The 19,501-nt window shown below is 53.0% G+C and overlaps 2 protein-coding genes and 1 gene segment (V, D, J or C); all 3 read right to left on the minus strand.

Annotated features, from left to right (window-relative positions):
* Positions 1–2,855: 2,855 nt before the first annotated feature.
* LOC109439166 (immunoglobulin lambda-1 light chain-like) overlaps positions 2,856–19,501 on the minus strand; it is a 556,184-nt gene continuing 539,538 nt past the window's right edge. The window contains exons 3-4 of the mRNA XM_088800908.1: positions 8,464–8,500; positions 2,856–3,308 (exon numbers count right to left, since the gene is read on the minus strand). Of these exons, the coding sequence (XP_088657034.1) occupies positions 2,989–3,308; positions 8,464–8,500 (357 nt within the window). The 3' untranslated portion in view covers positions 2,856–2,988. The remainder of the gene's footprint in view (positions 3,309–8,463; positions 8,501–19,501) is intronic.
* The window catches only part of LOC109439815 (putative non-functional immunoglobulin lambda variable 1-50), a 364,704-nt gene continuing 356,829 nt past the window's right edge, over positions 11,627–19,501 (minus strand). Inside the window, 2 exon segments of the V gene segment in view lie at positions 11,627–12,106; positions 13,527–13,563. Coding sequence covers positions 11,790–12,106; positions 13,527–13,563 — 354 coding nt within the window.
* On the minus strand, positions 15,568–19,238 carry IGLL5 (immunoglobulin lambda like polypeptide 5). Its single transcript, XM_088801132.1, has 3 exons — positions 19,221–19,238; positions 17,223–17,262; positions 15,568–16,017 (listed from the first exon to the last, which is right to left on the minus strand). Exons 1-3 carry the CDS (start codon positions 19,236–19,238, stop codon positions 15,698–15,700), a joined length of 378 nt encoding a protein of 125 aa, XP_088657258.1. The 3' UTR covers positions 15,568–15,697.

The raw sequence follows: 19,501 nt of genomic DNA on the forward strand, positions 1-19,501 counted from the left end.
ACAGTCCCATGGAGGGCTCTCCGTGCAGCGGCAGCTGTAACCAGATTGTGGTCATCAGCTCATTGGGAGGCTGCAGGGACGTCACCTGATTCCCATCAATGCCGAGGCCTCAGGGAAAGCATGTCCTCACTTATAACTGGTACAAGATGCTTGAGATACCAATTTTCCTCCAGCGAAGGCTTTGTTTAATCTCAGAGAAATCATGAGGCACCGACTTCCCTCCTTGCGTTGGTTCCCGAGGAGCTCAGAGTTTATCTGTGTCACGTGCCCGAGCCTCCTGGCAGGCCTGCCTGTCTTTTCCTAGTCCTCTCACACCTCAGAGTCTGTTACCACGTGAGGAATTCAGGTGGGCCCCAGATTTAAGAGCCTGTGAAGCTGACACTGCTGGAGTGTTCTGGGCCCCATGGGTGGTCCAGCCTGAGGGAGTGGTCAGGAGGGAGCAGGAGCTGAGCTGGGCAGAGGGGGAGGAGGGCACTGCAGGAGGTGAGGGCCAGGAGCAGAGGGAGTCCAGGCTGAGGAAAGAGAGGACATGGGGGTAGGGAGGTGGGGGTTGTAGAAGGTCCCGACCAGGGCAGGGAGGGAGGGCTTATCTGGAGATCACCGGCCATGGCCAACTCCGACCAGGAAGGAGGGAGAGAATGGGCACGGCTGTGTCCTGGAGGAGGAACGGGGGTAAGGCTAAGGCAGAGGGACTGAGTGGTGACCAGGTCTTTACGTCCTGACCAGTTTAATCTGAGCCTCTCACCATGGGTACCTTCCCACTGGGTGCCAGAAATTCCCCCCACCCCATCCCAAGAATGAGTAGAGGTCTCAAATTAAATATGAGGCAAAATAAATGAGTAGAGAGCACAATTTCTGATTGACAATGAGGACACTTTATTGAGAGTTGATGGGTACAAGAAGCAGGGCTGGGGACAACTAGGGTGGGACATGCAGAGAGCCCTACATGTCTGTAGGGAGAACCTCAGCACCCTAATTATAGGAGTTCTGGGCCTCTCTTTGGCCTCAATCTCTCCTCAGGTTCACACATCCTTATAAATTGCCACCCACCAGGCGCTCCTTTGCTGGCTGGCATCAGCCTTGAGATCTTAATACTCCTTAGGGAATCTGTCTGTCCTGGGGCATTTGTCTGTCTGAGATACCCTTCCAGGTTCCTCTCTCCCTGGTGTCTTCCTACAGGGCATCTTTCAGTCCTGGGTTCAGGTTCTCCTCCTATTTCAGGAGGGGCTGTCTTGCCCACAGTCCCAGATGGTGAGGCCCCAGGATTCTAAAGCAGGGATGTCACACATTATCCCGGAAACCGTTGGGAGGGTATTGGAGGTGGACATGTGCCCCCCAAAGAAGAGTAATGAGCAAGAAGGTGCACAAGATGGCTACACTGGGTCCTCTGCCCTCCCTTCTGTTCTGGAATATTGTCTGGGTATTTGTGGGTGAGAGTGAAACTCTCCCTCAAAGAAAAATGAGGATTTCTTCTGCCTCAGAGTCCAGAGAAGTTTCCCTGGGGGGAGATTTTGGACTCACAGTGAGAGGGGCAGAAAGGGGCCCCAGAGATCCTCCCGTCCTATACCAACCAGGTGCCTCGGAAGAAACACAGGTTCCAGGGGCTGAGCTGGACAGACAGAAAGGTGAAGGTTACAGAATGCCAGGGTGATTCACATCCCAGCCAAGACTGGATGGGAAGGAGAGAACAATCTACCCAAATTTCACTGTGGACCCAAGGAGGAAAAAAAGGGAGAGACTCACCTGAGACGGTCAGCTGGGTTCCTCCACCGAACACATAACACAGTGACACAGTCTCGAACACAAACCTCCTGTCACCCCCTCCACCCCCTGCCCAGGCCCACCTGCAGCTGCAAGGGAGGCCCAAAGTCCAGCCTCCTTGTCGTGGGGGCTGGTCTGGCTGATGGGAGGGGGAGAAGGGAGGGTCCCTCCCCAATGCAACTTTGTGTCCTTGTGAGTGACCTTCCAGACCTCCCCAGCCATTGAGGGGGTAAGAGGAAATGTCTAAGTGTCCTGTTATATCCCAGGTATCTTCCAGTCCTGAAAAGGGCTGTGTCCCTGGCTCTGCTCATGTGGGAAGTGTCCGGTGTAATAAGTGAGAAGTCTACTTTACAACCCAGAGATGAAAGAGCCTGTGCTCTCTGCCGAGCTGAGGCAGGGTTCTGGATGCCACCAAACATCCTGGACACATGAGCTATGTGGTCATGTTTGCAAAAGCACGTGTGTGTGTGTGTGTGTGTGTGCATGTGTGTGCGTGCGAGCTCATGTTAGTGAGAACGTGTGCATGCACATATGTGTGTCCTTCTAACATCTCAGACCCTGTTACATTGTCAGCTCCTAGGACAATAATTTTTCAGGTTTTCAGGTTGCATCTGAGCTGCCAAGAAGATGACTCAGTACAGAGATATATTCATGGTACATTCACAGAATCTGATTCTTCACTTCAGCCTCATGGCGACATTGGCCACCAAAGGCCAATTTGACAATAGTGCTTGTGGGAGCGTCAGTGGTAGGCTGGCCTCTAAGGCATCGAAAGACAGCTTAACTGGCACCGTCATCCATGAGCCTAGGATACAACTGAGACCCCCGAGACACTGGTGGGAGGCAGGGGTCCCCAACAGGGAGTGTAGGGGTGAATAATGAGAGTTCAAGGACTGACAGGTCTGTAGTGAGTGTGACAGTGAGGGCCTAAGATACGGGACACAGGACAGTGTACCTGGAGAGACAAGATGCGTAGGGGGTCCTAAGGGAACAGGGATGCTCTGGAGATGAAAGGGCTCCATAGCCACAGACAGCCTAGGGAAGGTGAGAACCAGGAGAACAACGCATAAACCAAAAATGAGCAGAGAGCATGATTTCTGATTGACAATGAGGGCATTTTATTGAGAGTTAATTGGGTTTAGGAAGAGGGTCGAGGGAGGTTTGGGACGGGTGATCCTCCCGGGGTCCTGTGTCTCCAGTGCCCCGAGGGTGGGGGTGCTCAGCGTCCTAAGAACATGCTGAGGGCTCCACTGTCTTCTCCACGGTTTTCCCATCGTGCGTGACCTGGCAGCTGTATCTGCTCTTAGATTTCCACTTGTCGGCCGTCAGGCTCAGGTAGCTGCTGGCCGCGTACTTGTTGTTGCTCTGTTTCGAAGGCTTGGTGGTCTCCACGCCCTGGGTGACAGGGGTGCCATCTGCCTTCCAGGTCACAGTCACGCCGCCGGGGTAGAAGTCGCTGATGAGACACACCAGTGTGGCCTTGTTGGCGCTGAGCTCCTCAGAGGAGGGCGGGAACAGAGTGACCGAGGGCGCTGACTTGGGCTGACCTGTGGGGTGCGGGAAAGACAGGACCTCAGAGGTCTGGCGTCCATCCTGGGAGCTCCTGACCTTGGTCTGGATGTGGGTACATCTCCTCCAAGTCCATGGCATGGTCCCAATGTGACCCCTGCTTCCCTTTGGTCAGGTCAGGGATGGGAGGTGACACTCACCTCCTGTTGGCAGAATCTCAGTGCTTGATACCTGGGAGTCATGAGGCCCCCTTCACCCACCATTTCTTCCTCAGTTTCACAGGTCTCACTACCCACCATCCCACCCTCTGTTTCCTGTTTCTGCCTGGCAACACCTGGAGATCTCATGTTTCCTCAGGGCTCTGTCCTGGGGCATCAGTCTGTGTGAGAGTTCTCCCTGATATCTCTCCCCAGTGTCCTCACAAAGGACACCTCTCTGTCCTGGGCTTGGGCTCTCCTCCCTTGTGGGGTGTTTCTGGCTCAAAGTCCCCCTGACACTGTCATTGCTGCCACTGCTCCACTACCCACAGAGAACACATTGGGCTGCCCAGGTAGGGATGGGTGTCCACAGTTGGGCTGATTTTCAAGTGGTCCACGTGGGTTCCCTTTAGTCTGGGTCTGTGTCTGTTTTGAGAGTTCTCTCAGTCCTGTGATGTTATACTGGGGGAATCTGTCTGTCCTAGGACATCCGTGTGCCTGGTAGGGCCTGTCCTTTCACCTGACTCAGGAGCGCAGCCAGCGCAAGTGTCTACTCTGAGGTCTCTCCTCCAGAGTTGATAAGGGTGGGGCAATCTGTGGGGCCTGAGGGTCTTGACACCTGTCCTGTCTGGGGAAGGGTGGTGTCCTGCCTGTCTTGGGAACTGAAGGATCCAGCACACTGAGGACACCTCATCAGAAATCCTCCTCCATTTCCATCCACCTTGCCTTGATTCCTCCTCTGTCTTCATGTCCCCGCTATAGAGATCCTGTCACTAGCCCCTCACTAGCTTCCATCTACTGCCCAGACAGGACAGAATCCAAAGACACACACATGTCCAGTTCAGTGGATCCCAGCCTCCTTCTCACATCCCCTGGTCCTGGTGCACCAGCCAGAGCCCCCCACTCTCGAGGACTTCAGTCCCTCAAGTCTCCTGAGACCTTAAGGCTCAGAGACCCAGAGGGAGCTGAACCTCTGAGAATCCAGGGGTGAAGTTCCCCTGGAGGGCGAGGTCAGGGTCATAGTGAGGAGGGGCTGGAGGGAATCCCTAGACTTCTCCCATCCTGTCCCCACCAGGTGCCTCGGAAGCAAAACAGGGGAGAGGGGGCTGAGCCAGGCAGATGGAAAAGGTGAAGGTCAGAGAATGAAGAGAGATTCAGACTTCAGTTCTAGACTAACTGAAAGCAGATAAAAATCTACTCAAATTATACTGCGAACCCCAAGGAAGAGGAAGGAAAGAGGGAGACTCACCTGAGACAGTCAGCTGGGTCCCTCCGCCGAACACAACACACTGTGATACAGACTCACACACAAACCTCCTGTCACCCCCTCCATCCCCTGCCCAGGCCCACCTGCAGCTGCAAGGGAGGCCCAAAATCCAGCCTCCTTGTCACGGGTCACGAACAGGCAGATGGGATGGAGAGCGGACGTGGTCCCTCTACATGGAATTTCAAGTCGATGCAGTTTTAGGATTCCAGATGTGCTTGGCCGTGGGGATGACGTTGGTTCCAATGAGTTGATATTGCACCAGAATTTTTACTAATTGTATCCTTAGGAATGTGCCCTGGTTCAATTCATGTCGTGTTGTCATTGTGAAATTTGTGAGCAGGCATGTTTATCAGAGATGATGGAAATGGGACCCTCTTGTAGAGCTAGGAATCGCGGGGAGATCCTGGAAGGCCCACCATCCTCAGCAGAGGATTAGTGGGTGGGAAAGGGAAGGGTGGGTGGGGGACACTCACGTTTATCCCAGCATGCAGACTCTTCTGCCCGTCCTACTCTGCAGTGTCCCGGCCTCTGCAGGGACAGCCTGAGGTGCATTGCGATGGTCACTGTTTCGTCCTGCTCCTGACCCCATGGGTGCAGGTGCCTCCTGGTGTGGGTGTTTAGGTTAAGTTAGAGCTTGAACGGCCCAGTCAGGGCCCTGCACAGATGGGGAAGTGATCACTTCTGCCAGTCCAGTATTTTCTATGAGTTCTCAGTGTGTGAGTGTCTGCTGTCCCCTTACCAAATGCTGAATTACACGTGTCCATATTCAGGAATGTCACCAGTCAGGATGCTCCCACAATGTGTGACAAATATAGCACCCCTGGACTAAACCTGCCAGGTGGATCGCGGTGGTCACCCATCACCCAGGTGGCTACCTATCACCCAGGGCACAGTCTGCATTGTGTTCCCTGTATGTCACATGCAGAGACCATGCAAGGGATAGCATGCCTGGCATCCCTCTCTCTGACACAGGGTCATGCTCAGCAATCCCTGTGCCCTCATTCCCAGATCTGCCAGCTGTTCCTGGCACATTCCTGGCGGCAAACCTTCTCCTGTGTCCCTGTATCACTCTCAACCTGGACTGGAATGTCCCTGCTCTTTCAGGTGTCCCTGGACCTCTCTGGAAGGCCAGAGCACAGGGCCTGCGGTGACTGGCTTTTCTTTGGTCATGTCCACCCTTGTCCCCAAGCCACACCTTCTCCTCAAGCTCTCCCAGAGTCTCTGAGAGCAATGTTTGTCAGTGGATGTGTGTATGTATGAACATCGTGTGTGTGAGTGTATGTTTATGTGCATTTATACTTCTGTTTTGTGTGTGTGTGTGTGTGTGTGTGTGTGTGTACGTGTAGGGATGTGACAGCTTCCACTTTCCTCTAAGAAGATGATCCTGTTTGCAGAGCAGTCAATAGCCCAGTCCTAGAACCTGACACTTGATTTTGACCTCAGGCCCCAAACAGGTCACCCGAAACAGGTGGACATTGGGTCTCACACTGGGGTCAGCGGTGGGCTGCTCCAGAAGGGAATGGAAAGAGCAGGTCAGTCCTGTCACACAGCTTGGACCTCATGACTCTGTGGCACGGGGTCCTCCGATTGGAGTGTGGGAGTGAGCACCCAGGCTCCAGTACTGTGGATCCTGTAGGGAGTGTGAGAGTTAGGGCGTGGGGGGTGGGGCACAGCACAGTCTGATGAGCCAGGAGAAGCAGCCACACCCTACGGAAGGGGGCAGGAGTAGCAGTGAGGATGGGGAATGTGAGATGCGCTAGGAATCGGGGAAGACATCTGAGTGTCAGGTCTGAGGAACCCAGTATGGCAGCTCAGGCACTACCCGGGGTCCAGGAGAACCTGGGCATGGTCTTGGAAACTAGACATGGTCCACAAAGAGCAGTAAGGTTAGGGAAGGTGTGGAGGGCCAGTTCCACACATTTTCAAAGGGCAAAAGAATTGTGTTCACCATGGCATGCAGAGTTCAGGACAAAAACGCATAAACCAAAAATGAGCAGAGAGCATGATTTCTGATTGACAATGAGGGCATTTTATTGAGAGTTAATTGGGTTTAGGAAGAGGGTCGAGGGAGGTTTGGGACGGGTGATCCTCCCGGGGTCCTGTGTCTCCAGTGCCCCGAGGGTGGGGGTGCTCAGCGTCCTAAGAACATGCTGAGGGCTCCACTGTCTTCTCCACGGTTTTCCCATCGTGCGTGACCTGGCAGCTGTATCTGCTCTTAGATTTCCACTTGTCGGCCGTCAGGCTCAGGTAGCTGCTGGCCGCATACTTGTTGTTGCTCTGTTTCGAGGCCTTGGTGGTCTCCACGCCCTGGGTGACGACGGTGCCGTCTGCCTTCCAGGCCACAGTCACGCCGCTGGGGTAGAAGTCACTGATGAGACACACCAGTGTGGCCTTGTTGGCGCTGAGCTCCTCAGTGGAGGGCGGGAACAGAGTGACCGAGGGCGCTGACTTGGGCTGACCTGTGGGGTGTGGGAAAGACAGGACCTCAGAGGTCTGGTGTCCATCCTGGGAGCTCCTGAACTCGGTCTGGATGTGGGATCCTGAGGACCCAATCATAGCCCCTAGTTCAGGGACAATTTGCGTCCCATTGAGATCCATGTCAAGAAGGCTGGTTTGAGGGTGTGCCTCAGTGAGCTCCCCTCTCCTGGGAAAATCAGAGCCTCGAGAACTGCTGTCCCCTCTTCTGAAAACATAACTGGTTACTGGCCTCCCACACAGACGTCTGTCCCTCACCCTCCTTCTCCACCTCATCCTCATGTTCTGATGGGGTCTGATGGGGTCCATCGTCTGTCCCCAGAGAGGATGATGTGTGCTCTGACCACAGTGGGCTCAATCTTGAGACATTTCTGACCTGACATATCTGCTGTGGGCCTATGTTCTAAAGGTCTGTTTGTATCCAAATCTGTCTTCTCTGAGCTTCTCTAATGGGGTAAGAACGTGGCTCATCAGGGAGACTCTGTCTGCCTTCTTGGGTCTCTCCTATCTGCAGAGTTGACTGGAGGTTCCCTTCTGGTACTGGGTTAGCCTGGAGATTTCATGCCGAGGTATCTGCCATCTGTTCCCTCAGGGATTCGTGCTTCTAAGGAGTGTAACCCAGATGTCCCAGGATTTCACCTCCCCCCGTTTTCCCATTCTCCTTCTCCTAGCTCTTAGCCTCTCTTCCCCTCTCTGTCCTCCCTTTCTCATGGTTCCCTGGGTCCCGGGCTGGCTGAGGACTCTGAATGGCAACCCCATAGAGGCCTGGAGGAACCCCTCCACCCCTGCAATGTTCTGAGCTGTGGATCCCGAGTCCCACAGTCCCAGGATCTTCCCTGAACCTCTGATCTACTTGTCCCCAGGCTTGTCCCTGGCACAAGGGGGGTCTGAGTCCTTGTAAAGTCTCCAGGTGGTAACCCGCAATGCCATTTTTCCCCGGGAGAGGATGTCCGCTAATGACCCCTGAGACAATGGTTGTCCATAGGAGACAGAAAGAACAAGTCTTAGGACCCCAATGTTCTCTTGGCCCTATTTGGTGCCTGGTCCAGTCCCTTGTGTGTGGTCAGAGGTGATGGGAGCAGCTGAGGCAGCAGGAGGATTCCACCAGAGAGGGGAAGAGGCCAGGGCCCCTGGAGCCCCTCTCTGGATCATCATGGGCAGGAGTTCAGGGCAGGTGTATAAAAAGAGCAAAAGCAGCAGAAAATTGCCCAAACCTTGGGGAAAGCAGGGGAGTGGGGAGAAGAAGAGACTCACCTAGGACGGTCAGCTGGGTCCCTCCGCCGAACACATGACACTGTGACACAGACTGGTACAAAAACCCCTCCTTAGGAGGCCCCTGCCCCACCCACCCCCCCAACTGCAGCTGTGATGGAGGAAGCTTGGGCCACTGCTCCAGGCACTGGTGTCTGCTCATCAGGGGGGCCCATATGCCTGCCCTGCCCACCCCCAGCACATAACAGGATGGGTGACCCCTTGTGCCAAGCAGTACTATCCTTGGAAAGTCTGGTCCTGCAGGAAGTTGGCATGTTGGAGATGATTTTCCCACTAATCATTGCCCAGGAATGGAAACGAGTTTATAGGACGGCATTTGCTTTTCTATGGAGTGAAATTCCCTGGAGGAGAACAAGGCTTCTCTTCTATATAGAGTTGGTAGAACATTGACCCATCAGTGAGACCACAGGGCCAGGGTAGGAGGCGTCCTCAGGTGTCCCCAATCTCCCCACAGGAAGGGTGGGTTGCCTTGGAATGGACTGGCCATAAGGTTCTTCAATCTGACCCCAGCTGGGACTCCTTGCATCTCCCTTTCTCCGGCTTCCCCAGTGTTATCCTAGACTGGGATGGGCATCTCTAGGGAGGACTGGTCTGATTCTAGCAGGTAACACCAGCCTCCATCTTCAGGGACTTTGTAGGATCCCCTGTCACCCTTCAGGTATCATCGGATTTTTGGCTGTGTCTGGGATCATTTAATTAGACAGGGAGATGTGAGCTAGCACTTGGATTTTGATCTCTAAATACCACACAGTAAAAGGACCCAGGATACTGGGGGCAAATAGCCCATTCCAGGCCCGAATGGGAAAGGCACAGAATGGGCCTAAAACATGCTGTTTCAGCAGAAAGCAGGAGTCGTTGAGATCTGCTGGGCTGATTCCAGAGGATCCCAGGGCCACCTGAGGAGGCTGTCCGTGGGGAAAGGTAGGAACATTCCTCATCAAGAAAAACTAACCACAGTGGATTTGAACCCATCACATATATTTATATCCTAGAGTTCACCATGATGCTCAATGGTTCAGCTTCAGAAGAGAACAGGGACCAGGTCATCATCTTGTAAATTGTTCTATAAAGGAAAGACCAAACATTTATATGCATCTATATATTTGCCTAAAATACATATTCCTGGGAGAGGAAAGAGCATCTGACAGGCCTCGCTGTGTGGACTAATTGCAGACTTCACAAGAGAAAGGAGGACAGATCTGAAATATTGCACTTGGCATTCCATCCCATCTGATGCACCTGAGATTGAGAATCCAGTGACCTCATTCTACCAGTTATGTCCCCACTGGCACCTTGGATGAAAGTCGCCAAACATCCTAGGAAGGGATCTTATCAAAATGTCACACCTGAACCCTATCAATCCTTTCTATCTCAGAACCACTTTGCAGGAACATGAAGCAGAGAGACCCGCCCTGGTACAGCTCAAGGAGGCTGGGGGCTGCATGCTGACTGTGGGGGAGTCCCCGGACCAACATCTCAGCTCCTGCAGCCACTACCTTGCAAGGAAAAGTGGAGCGATTTGGGAGATACAGACCCAACACCTGCCAATCAGAGCGTGAAACCTTATTCAATCTTCATATGTAAATATAACAAACTATGATATTGTTTGTACACCTGAAATGAATTAAAAAAAAACAAGAAGGAAAAACAACACCAAAAAGAAAGCAAACAAACAAAAAATGACCAAATGCAACAGCACCAAAAGTACAACCAAATAAATAAACATAAGAATTATAAGCCATTTGAGGAGAAACTGATTTTTAATATTAAAGAATTATTGATAATTTCTGTTCAAGTTTGATAATTATATTGTAGTTATCTTTTAGGTCCTTATGTTTCAGCACACTAATGAAATATTTACAGATGAAAAGTTATGATAACATATTTGCTTCAAAATATTGCATAAGACAGGAGTCACTCTGTTGTGGGTGGGTCAGCATCACGAGTGAATTGATGACTTTGGATGTGTCTGGTTGATAGAAACAGGGGTCATTTTTATTCATCTGCTTTCTTTTTTTTGTGGTCAATGTTTCCCAGGATAAAAAATGACAAAAGTAAATGGGAGATTAGTGAAGGACAGCATCAGGGGTGGTTAGATTCTGGCGTTCTACCAGCGGGGCCATTGAGATGAGGGAGACGTGGGGGGGGGGCCCTTCCTTACAAGAGTCCAACATTCAGATGCATGAGTGGGGTCAGGCAGAGGCTGTGGGACACTGAGACCCCTAGCTTCCTTTCACCTCCTAGGCAGAGATTTGGGGCAGAAATGCCTGAAGGCAGCTCCCTGTCCCTGATGAGACTCACACACAGGGAGGCCTGAGAGAGTTGGGGAGCTGTGGACCGACAGCCTGTTGGCCCTGCAACTCTGTAAGGCAACTTTACCTGCCTCAGGGGCCTGGAGTGAGAGTGTCTCTGATACCAGGCTGCAGGTGCACTCGAGGTTGAGCCACAGTGAGTGACGTGGGAGGGGGGCTTGTGGACAGGGGGCTGGGGGCACTGTGTCACCAGGGAGCCTGACCTGGTGTAGCCTCAAGACCACACTCACCCTGCTCTGAGCTAGTCCGATCCCGCCTAAATCCACTCCTGGATTCGCATTGATTTCTCTCCCAGAGATAATCACTGATGCCCGTTCTGTGTCCTGGATGGTGCCCTTTCTCATTGACCCACTTCTGTTTTCCTCCCCCGCACGAAGGCTGAAATCATCTGCTCCATCAGTAAAACAACCATAAACTCTCCCCCTGATCAAGCTTCAAATATTGACATTCTTCACGATTATAGTCCCCGCCTCCAGCGAGGGTGACCTTGAGCCTGACCTTGACCCCACACATCTCAACAGAAACCCACTGACTCTGGGTCTCAGCACAGGACCCTGCTCATTTCTCCCTGATCCCTCCTCAGGGCTCCCGGGTCCCTCTAACTTAAGCATCTCCTGTCCCAAGCGACAAGGACTGCATCTCAGGGGCCAGCACCTCAGGACAAGTTCCTGCTCTGAGTCAGGGCTCCACAGCACTCAGAGCTCACCTGTCCCTGGTGAGGTGGTGGAGTGGACGACAGGTAGATGGAATCTCATGTCATGACTCACCCTTCCCATAATAACAGACCCTTTACCCTAGAGACTCAGCCAGACACAGAATACACATCAGAAATGTGAGATGATAAATGATTAGGTCTTTATTGGGAAGTAGAAGTGGGGAGGCAGGGAGACCTGCCCGGTGTGAGCTGATCCTGGGCAGGGTCTCAGGGGTACAGGGGAGAGCTGGTGAAAGGGGAGGCTGGGTGAGGAATGTCCCCAAGGTAGGTCTCTCAGAGACCTAACAGGCCGAGGGGGTCAGTGTCTTCTCCACGGTTTTCCCATCGTGCGTGACCTGGCAGCTGTATCTGCTCTTAGATTTCCACTTGTCGGCCGTCAGGCTCAGGTAGCTGCTGGCCGCGTACTTGTTGTTGCTCTGTTTTGAGGGCTTGGTGGTCTCCACGCCCTGGGTGATGACGGTGCCGTCTGCCTTCCAGGCCACAGTCACGCCGCCGGGGTAGAAGTCGCTGATGAGACACACCAGTGTGGCCTTGTTGGCGCTGAGCTCCTCAGAGGAGGGCGGGAACAGAGTGACCGAGGGCGCTGACTTGGGCTGACCTGCGGGGTGCGGGAAAGACAGGATCTTAGAGGTCTGGTGTCCATCCTGGGAGCTCCTGACATCGGTCTACATGTGGGTACATCTCCTCCAAGTCCATGGCATGGTCCCATGTGGCCCCGCTTCCCTTTGGTCAGGTCAGGGATGGGTGATGTCACTCACCTCCTGTTGGCAGAATCTCAGTGCCTGATACTTGGGAGCTGTGGCCGCCCCTTTGCCCATTGTTTCCTTCTCAGGTTCTCAGGTCTCATTACCAACCATCCCACCCTCTGCTTCCTGGCACTGACTGGCATCACCTTGACACCCCATCGTTCTTAGCGCTCTGTCTGTGCTGGGTCATCAGTCTCTGCGGAATCTGCCCCTGATCCCTCTCCCCAGTGTTCTCACAACAGAGCATCTGCCTGTCCTGGGCTTGGGCTCTCCTCTCTTTAGAAGAGGGAGTTTCTTGCTCCGAGTCCCCCTGGCATCATCATTGTAACCCGTGCTCCACTACCCACGGAAAACATTCTAGGGCCTCCAAGGTAGGGAGTGCTATCAGCAACAGGGCTGGATTTTCAGGGAGTCCACGTGGTTCCCCCAGGAGTTAACTGTGCTCTTCTTAGTCTGGGTCTGTGTCTGTTCGGAGGAGTCTCTTGGTCCTGTGATATTCTAATGGGGGAATCTTTCTGTCCTAGGACATCTGTCTGCCTGGCAGGGCCTGTCCTTGTCACCGGTCCCAGCACAAGCATCTCTTCTGAGGACTCTGCTCCAGAGTTGATAGGGATGGGACAACCTTTGGGGCCTGAGTGTCCTTACACCCGTCCTGTCTAGGGGCTCCTGCCTGTGTTGGATGATGAGGAATGTTCCAGAACCCTGAGGTCTTCTCATCAAAAATCCTCCATCCATTCTTGTCCACCTTGCCTTGATTCCTCCTCTGTCTTCATGTCCCCGCTATAGAGATCCTGTCACTAGCCCCTCACTAGCTTCCATCTACCGCCCAGACAGGACAGAATCCAAGAGACACACACATGTCAGTTCAGCGGATCCCAGCCTCCTTCCCACATCCCCTGGTCCTGGTGCACCAGCCAGAGCCCCCCACTCTCGTGGACCTTTATACCCTCAATTTTTCTGAGAACCTAGAGCTTTGAGACCCTGAGAGAACCAAATCTCTCAGATGCCAGAGGTGAAGTTCCCCTGGAGAGGGAGGTCTGGTCACAGTGAGGAGGGGCTGGAAGGAATCCCTAGAATTCTCCCATCCTGTCCCCACCAGGTGCCTCAGAAGCAAAACCGGGTAGAGGGGGCTGAGCCAGGCCGACAGAAAAGGCTCAGGTAATGGCAATCTAGAGCCATTCAAACAGTAGTATAGGCAGGGACGGAGAGAAGAGGAAAATTGACCCAAATTTCACTGTGGGCCCTGAAAAGGAGCGAAAGGGAGAGACTCACCTGAGACAGTCAGCTGGGTTCCTCCGCCGAACACATAACACAGTGACACAGTCTCGAACACAAACCTCCTGTCACCCCTTCCACCCCCTGCCCAGGCCCACCTGCAGCTGCAAGGGAGGCCCAAGTCCAGCCTCCTTGTCACGGGTCGTGATCGGCAGAGGGGAGGGGGAGTGTGGGCGGCTACTGCACATGGAATATCAATTCCCTGTGGGTTAGGATCCCACATGTTCTCGGTCATGGAATGGCGTTGGGGAGAATGTGCTGGTAGTGATTCAGAACTTTCTCGCAATTGCATCCTTCTTTGGGAGCTGTGCCCGGGCCCACGTTGTGTTATCATTGTGAAATTGGTGAGCAGGTTGTTTATTGTAGAGTTTGTGGAGCTGGGACGACTTTGCAGAGCTCGGAATTGTTGGGATGTCCTGGATGCCTCAGCATCCTCAGCAATGGAGGTTATTAGAATGAGGGGTGGGAATGGAATGTGTAGGTGGGAGGACAATTACCTTGACCCCAGCATGCAGACCCTTCTGTATGGTCCCGAGGTCCAGTGACCCAGTCCTCGCCTGGGACAGCCTGAGGTACAGTTGCACGGTCACTGTTCATCCCCCTCTGAGCCCGTGGGTGCAGCTGCCTCCTTGCCTGGGTTGAATTAGAGCTGGCATGGCCCAGCCTGGGCCCTGTGCCCAAGGGGAAGCTGACGCCACTCCCAGCGTGGTACTTTTCTATGAGCTCTAAGTGAGTGAGTGTGCGCTGTCCCCTTACGCACATGTTGAATTCCACATGTCCTGGTTCAGGAATGTCACCAGTTAGGGTGCCCTTACAACCTGCGATGCACATTGCATCCCTGGGCCAGACCTGTACGTTGGAGTTGGGGAAGCAACACCCAAGGCCTCAGCCGGCATCCTGGGCCATGTATGTCACCTTGCAGAGCGCTCAAGAGGGTCACACTGGTCTGGCCTCCTTCTCTCTCTGACACAGGGTCATGCTCAGCAATCCCTCTGCCCTCATTCCCAGATCTGCCAGCTGTTCCTGGCACACTCCCTGCGGCCTACCTTCTCTATTGTCCCTTTATCACTCTCAACCTTTACTGGAATGTCCCTGCCCTTTCAGATGTCCCTGGACCTCTCTGGAAGGTCAGAGCACAGGGCTTGCAGTGACTGGCTTTTCTTTGGTCATGTCCCCTTGTCCCCAAGCCACACCTTCTCCTCAAACTCTCCCAGAACCTCTGAGAGCAATGTTTGTCAGTGGATGTGTGTATGTATGAACCCCGTGTGTGTGAGTGTATCTTTACGTGCATTTGTACTTTTTGTTTTGTGGATTTGTGTGTGTGTGTGTGTGTGTGTGTGTGTGTGTACACGTGGGAATGTGACAGCTTCCACTTTCCTCTAAGAAGATGAGCCTGTTTGCAGATCAGTCAATAGCCCAGTCCGAGAACCTGACACTTGATTTTGACATCAGGCCCCAAACAGGTCACCCGAGACAGGTGGACATTGGGTCTCACACTGGGGTCAGCGGTGGGCTGCTCCGGAAGGGAATGGAAAATGGAAAGAGCAGGTCAGTCCTGTCAGCCAGGGAATTGAACACAGCACGGACCCCATGACTCTGTGGCACAGGGTCCTCCGAGGGGAGTGGGGGAGTCAGCACCCAGGCTCCAGTACTGTGGATCCTGTAGGGAGTGTGAGTGTTAGGGCGTGGGGGGTGGGGCACAGCACAGTCTGATGAGCCAGGAGAAGCATCCGCACCCTACGGAACGGGGAAGGAGTAGCGGTGAGGATGGGGAATGTGAGACGAGCTAGGAATCGGGGAAGACATCTGAGTGCCAGGACTGAGGAATCCAGTATGGCAGCTCAGGCACTACCCGGGGTCCAGGGGAACCTGGGCATGGTCTTGGAAACTAGACGTGGTCCACCCAAGAGCAGTAAGGTTAGGGAAGGTGTGAGGGCCAGTTCCACACATTTTCAAAGGGCAAAAGAATTGTGTTCACCCTCGGATGCAGAGTTCAGGACAAAACTGCGTTAAACAAAAATGAGCAGAGAGCATGATGTCTGATTGGCAATGAGGATGTTTTATTGGGAATTAATTGGGTTTAGCAAGAAGGTCGAGGGAGGTTTGGGACAGGTGATCCTCTGGGGTCCTGTGTCTCCAGTGCCCCGAGGGTGGGGGTGCTCAGCGTCCTAAGAACACGATGAGGGTTCCACTGTCTTCTCCACGGTTTTCCCATCGTGCGTGACCTGGCAGCTGTATCTGCTCTTAGATTTCCACTTGTCGGCCGTCAGGCTCAGGTAGCTGCTGGCCGCGTACTTGTTGTTGCTCTGTTTCGAGGGCTTGGTGGTCTCCACGCCCTGGTTGATGACGGTGCCGTCTGCCTTCCAGGCCACAGTCACGCCGCCGGGGTAGAAGTCACTGATGAGACACACCAGTGTGGCCTTGTTGGCGCTGAGCTCCTCAGAGGAGGGCGGGAACAGAGTGACCGAGGGCGCTGACTTGGGCTGACCTGTGGGGTGTGGGAAAGACAGGACCTTAGAGGTCTGGTGTCCATCCTGGGAGCTCCTGACCTCGGTGTTGATGGGGGTTCAGCTCCCCAAGTGCACGACAGGTCCCAATCAGGCCCCTGCTCTCCTTTGGACAGGTCAGGGATGGAGGGTATACTCACCTCCTGTTGGCAGACTCTCAGTGCCTGACTTTGGGGAGTGGTGAGGCCCCCTTCACCCATCTTTTCTTCCTCAGGCTCACAGGTCTCACCACCCAGCATCCCACCCTCTGTTTCCTGGTTCTGACTGGCACCACCTCGAGATCTCATGTTTCCTCAGGGCTCTGTCTGTCCTATGGGCTCCCAGAAGGTGGTTATTCTCTTTTTAGTCTGGGTCTGTGTGTGTTGTGAGGGGCCCTTTGTCCTGTGACATACTGGGGGAATCTGTCTGTTCTAGGACATCTGTCTACCTGGTAGGGCCTGTCCTTTTCTCCTTTCCCAGGAGTGCAGCCAGCACAAGTGTCTGCTCTGAGGTCTCTCCTCCAGAGTTGAGAGGGGTGGGGCAACCTGTGGGGCCTGAGGGTCTTGACACCTGTCCTGTCTGGGGAAGGGTGGTGTCCTGCCTGTCTTGGGAACTGAAGGATCCAGCACCCTGAGGCCATCTCATCGGAATTCCTCCTCCATTTCCATCCACCTTGCCTTGATTCCTCCTCTCTCTTCATGTCCCCGCTATAGAGATCCTGTCACTAGCCCCTCACTAGCTTCCATCTACCACCCAGAGAGGACAGAATCCAAAGACACACACATGTCCAGTTCAGTGGATCCCAGCCTCCTTCCCACATCCCCTGGTCCTGGTGCACCAACCAGAGCCCCCCACTCTCGAGGACTTCAGTCCCTCAAGTCTCCTGAGACCTTAAGGCTCAGAGACCCTGAGGGAGCTGAACCTGTGAGAATCCAGGGGTGAAGTTCCCCTGGAGGGAGAGGTCAGGGTCACATTGAGGTGAGGAGGTGCTGGAGGGAATCCCTAGGAGTCTCCCATCCTGTCCCCACCAGGTGCCTCGGAAGCAAAACAGAGTAGTGGGGGCTGAGCCGGGCAGACGGAAAAGGTGAAGGATACAGAATGCCAGAGCAGTTCAGAGTCTAGTTCTAATCTGAAGTGAAAGGAGAGAAAAATCTGCCCAAATTTCAGTGTGGACCCCCAGCAGGAGGAGGGAAAGGGTGAGACTCACCTGAGACGGTCAGCTGGGTCCCTCCGCCGAACACCCAACACTGTGACACAGGCTAGTACAAAAACCCCTGCTTGGGAGGTCCTTGACCCACCCCCCAGCCCTCCACCTGCAGCTGCTATGGAGGAAGTAGTGATGCAGCCCCAGGGTGGTATCCTCTCAGGAGTGGGTTACACACCCTCTAAGCCCCAATTTATTCCATAACAGGACAGGTTACCTCATGTGCCCAGCAGCTGGATTCTTGGAATACCAAGCTTCGAAAGAATTTGGTGTCTTAGATCTGGTTCTCCTCTTACTGTTTGCAGGACGAAATGAAGTTATCAGATGTGTGACTGAGTAGTGCATTTCCATGCATGTGGTCAGGATGTCTTATTTACGTAAATTCGACATAACTCTGATCATTTGTGCAGACTGTGGGGTGATGGCAGAGGATGTCCTGTGTCCTTGAACAGAGGTAGGTTCTCCTAGAGATCAGTGTGTTTTGAAATCTTCCCACTATATCAACTGGACTCAAAGGGTGTCACCCCAGTTTCCTTGGGCAAGTTCTAGGATGTGATCAGCCTGGCTGGTGAGCCACAACCTGGTCCCTGAGGTGAATGCCAGCTTGTCACTTAGAAACATCCGCCGTCCCCTCCCCCAGTCTGGTCTCATATGCGGGAAGGTCAGGTGGTGACATTGCTGTTCTGCCTTATTCAAGGGGAGACATGAGCAACACCTTGACCTTGGCCCTAAATCCCACCTCCTGCTAAAGAGCACCTGGATCAATAGCCAATTCCAGGCCTGGGGTGGGAAAGTTACTGATCAGCTAGAACATGTTGTCACTCAGAATGCAGGCGTCATTGATGACCCCTGGGGTCATGACGGGCACACAAAAGCCACCTGCTGAGGCTCCCAGTGGACAAATGTCCATCATTTGCAACCACGTTGTCATCATCACTAGAGGACAACTGCAGTGTGTTCACACAATCGATACACTCACATCCTAGAGTTTACCATGGCTTTCAGCAGTAATTATTGCCCAGATCACCATTCTGTAAAATGGTGGACAAAAGGGAAGAGCTTCCGTTTCTTTCTTTTTAGCAGAGTATGAATCACACTACAGGGTGAAGAAAGAGCATCTGAAGGCACTCCCTTCATGGAAACGTTGCAGCCCTTGCAGGAGGAGGGCAGAACTGAAATATCCCATGATGCGTCCCATCCCATCCGATGGACGGAGTTATTGGACATCAAAGCCCCTAATGTCACTCAAAGGAGGTCAAACTGATACGGGTCTTTGGACGCAAAGTAGCTAACCATCCTGGGAAGCAATTTTGCTGAAGTGCAACCTGGACCTCGTTAAGCCTCTGCAGTTAGAACTACTTTGCAGGGACACCAACCAGCGAGACCAGCCCTGGTACAGCTCAGGGAAGCTGGCGCCGCATCCTGTTTGGGGGAGAATCCAGGGACCAGCATGTGAGCCTCTGCAGCCACGTCCTTGCAAGGAAAAGCTGAAACGATTTGGGAGATACTTACACAGCCGACATCCACCAATCACAATGTCAGACCTTATTCAATCCTCACAGGTAAAGAAAATAAACAAAAAAATGACCAAATACAACACCACCAAAAATACAACCAAATAAATAGACTTTTGACTATCATAGGCCATTTGATGAGAAACTAATTTTTGATATTGAAGAGTTATTGGTAATTTTTGTTTAAGTTTGATAATGATGTTGTATTTATATTTTAGGTCCTTTCTCTTTTGACACAAATAAAACATTTACAGATTAAATGATATGATCTGGAATTTCTTCAAAGTATTTCATAAGGGAGGAGTCATTGTGTTGTGCGTGGGTCTGCCTTACTAGCGAAGTGATGATTTTGAGACCCAATTGATGGGGACATGTGGGTGATTATTATTATTCCTCTGTCTCATTTTGTGTTCTCAGTTCTTTATCATAACAGCTTATAAGAACTCAAAAGGAGTTAGTCTTGCTTGGCAGTAGCTTGGAGTGGCACTCTAGCCAGCAGGGCCATCGAGATGGAGACACGTGTGTGGTTGCCTCCAGCCTCGGTTCTTAGTCTTCCATTTATCAAATGGGTCCAGGCAGATGCTGAGGGACCCTGGGACCCCTAGCTTCCTTTCACCTGCTAGGCTGAGATTTGGGGCAGGGATCTAGCTCCAAGCCCCACGGTGGCTCCAGAGCTTCCTGTCTTTGCAGACTCTGTCCCTGGCCTATCTCCCTGCTGTCAGCTCTGGTGAAGGCAGCTCTATGTCCTCGATGAAGTTTAGATACAGA

This window comes from Rhinolophus sinicus, chromosome 9, assembly GCF_057876585.1.
Source record: "Rhinolophus sinicus isolate RSI-liver-muscle chromosome 9, RSI-T2T, whole genome shotgun sequence".
Classification (NCBI taxonomy): Eukaryota; Metazoa; Chordata; class Mammalia; order Chiroptera; family Rhinolophidae; genus Rhinolophus; species Rhinolophus sinicus.

Coding starts and splice junctions, on each gene's coding strand:
- IGLL5 (XM_088801132.1), bottom strand. Junction 16,018..17,222: donor GACCCAGCTGACCGTCTCAG/GTGAGTCTCACC, acceptor CACACCCCACAG/GTCAGCCCAAGTCAGCGCCC.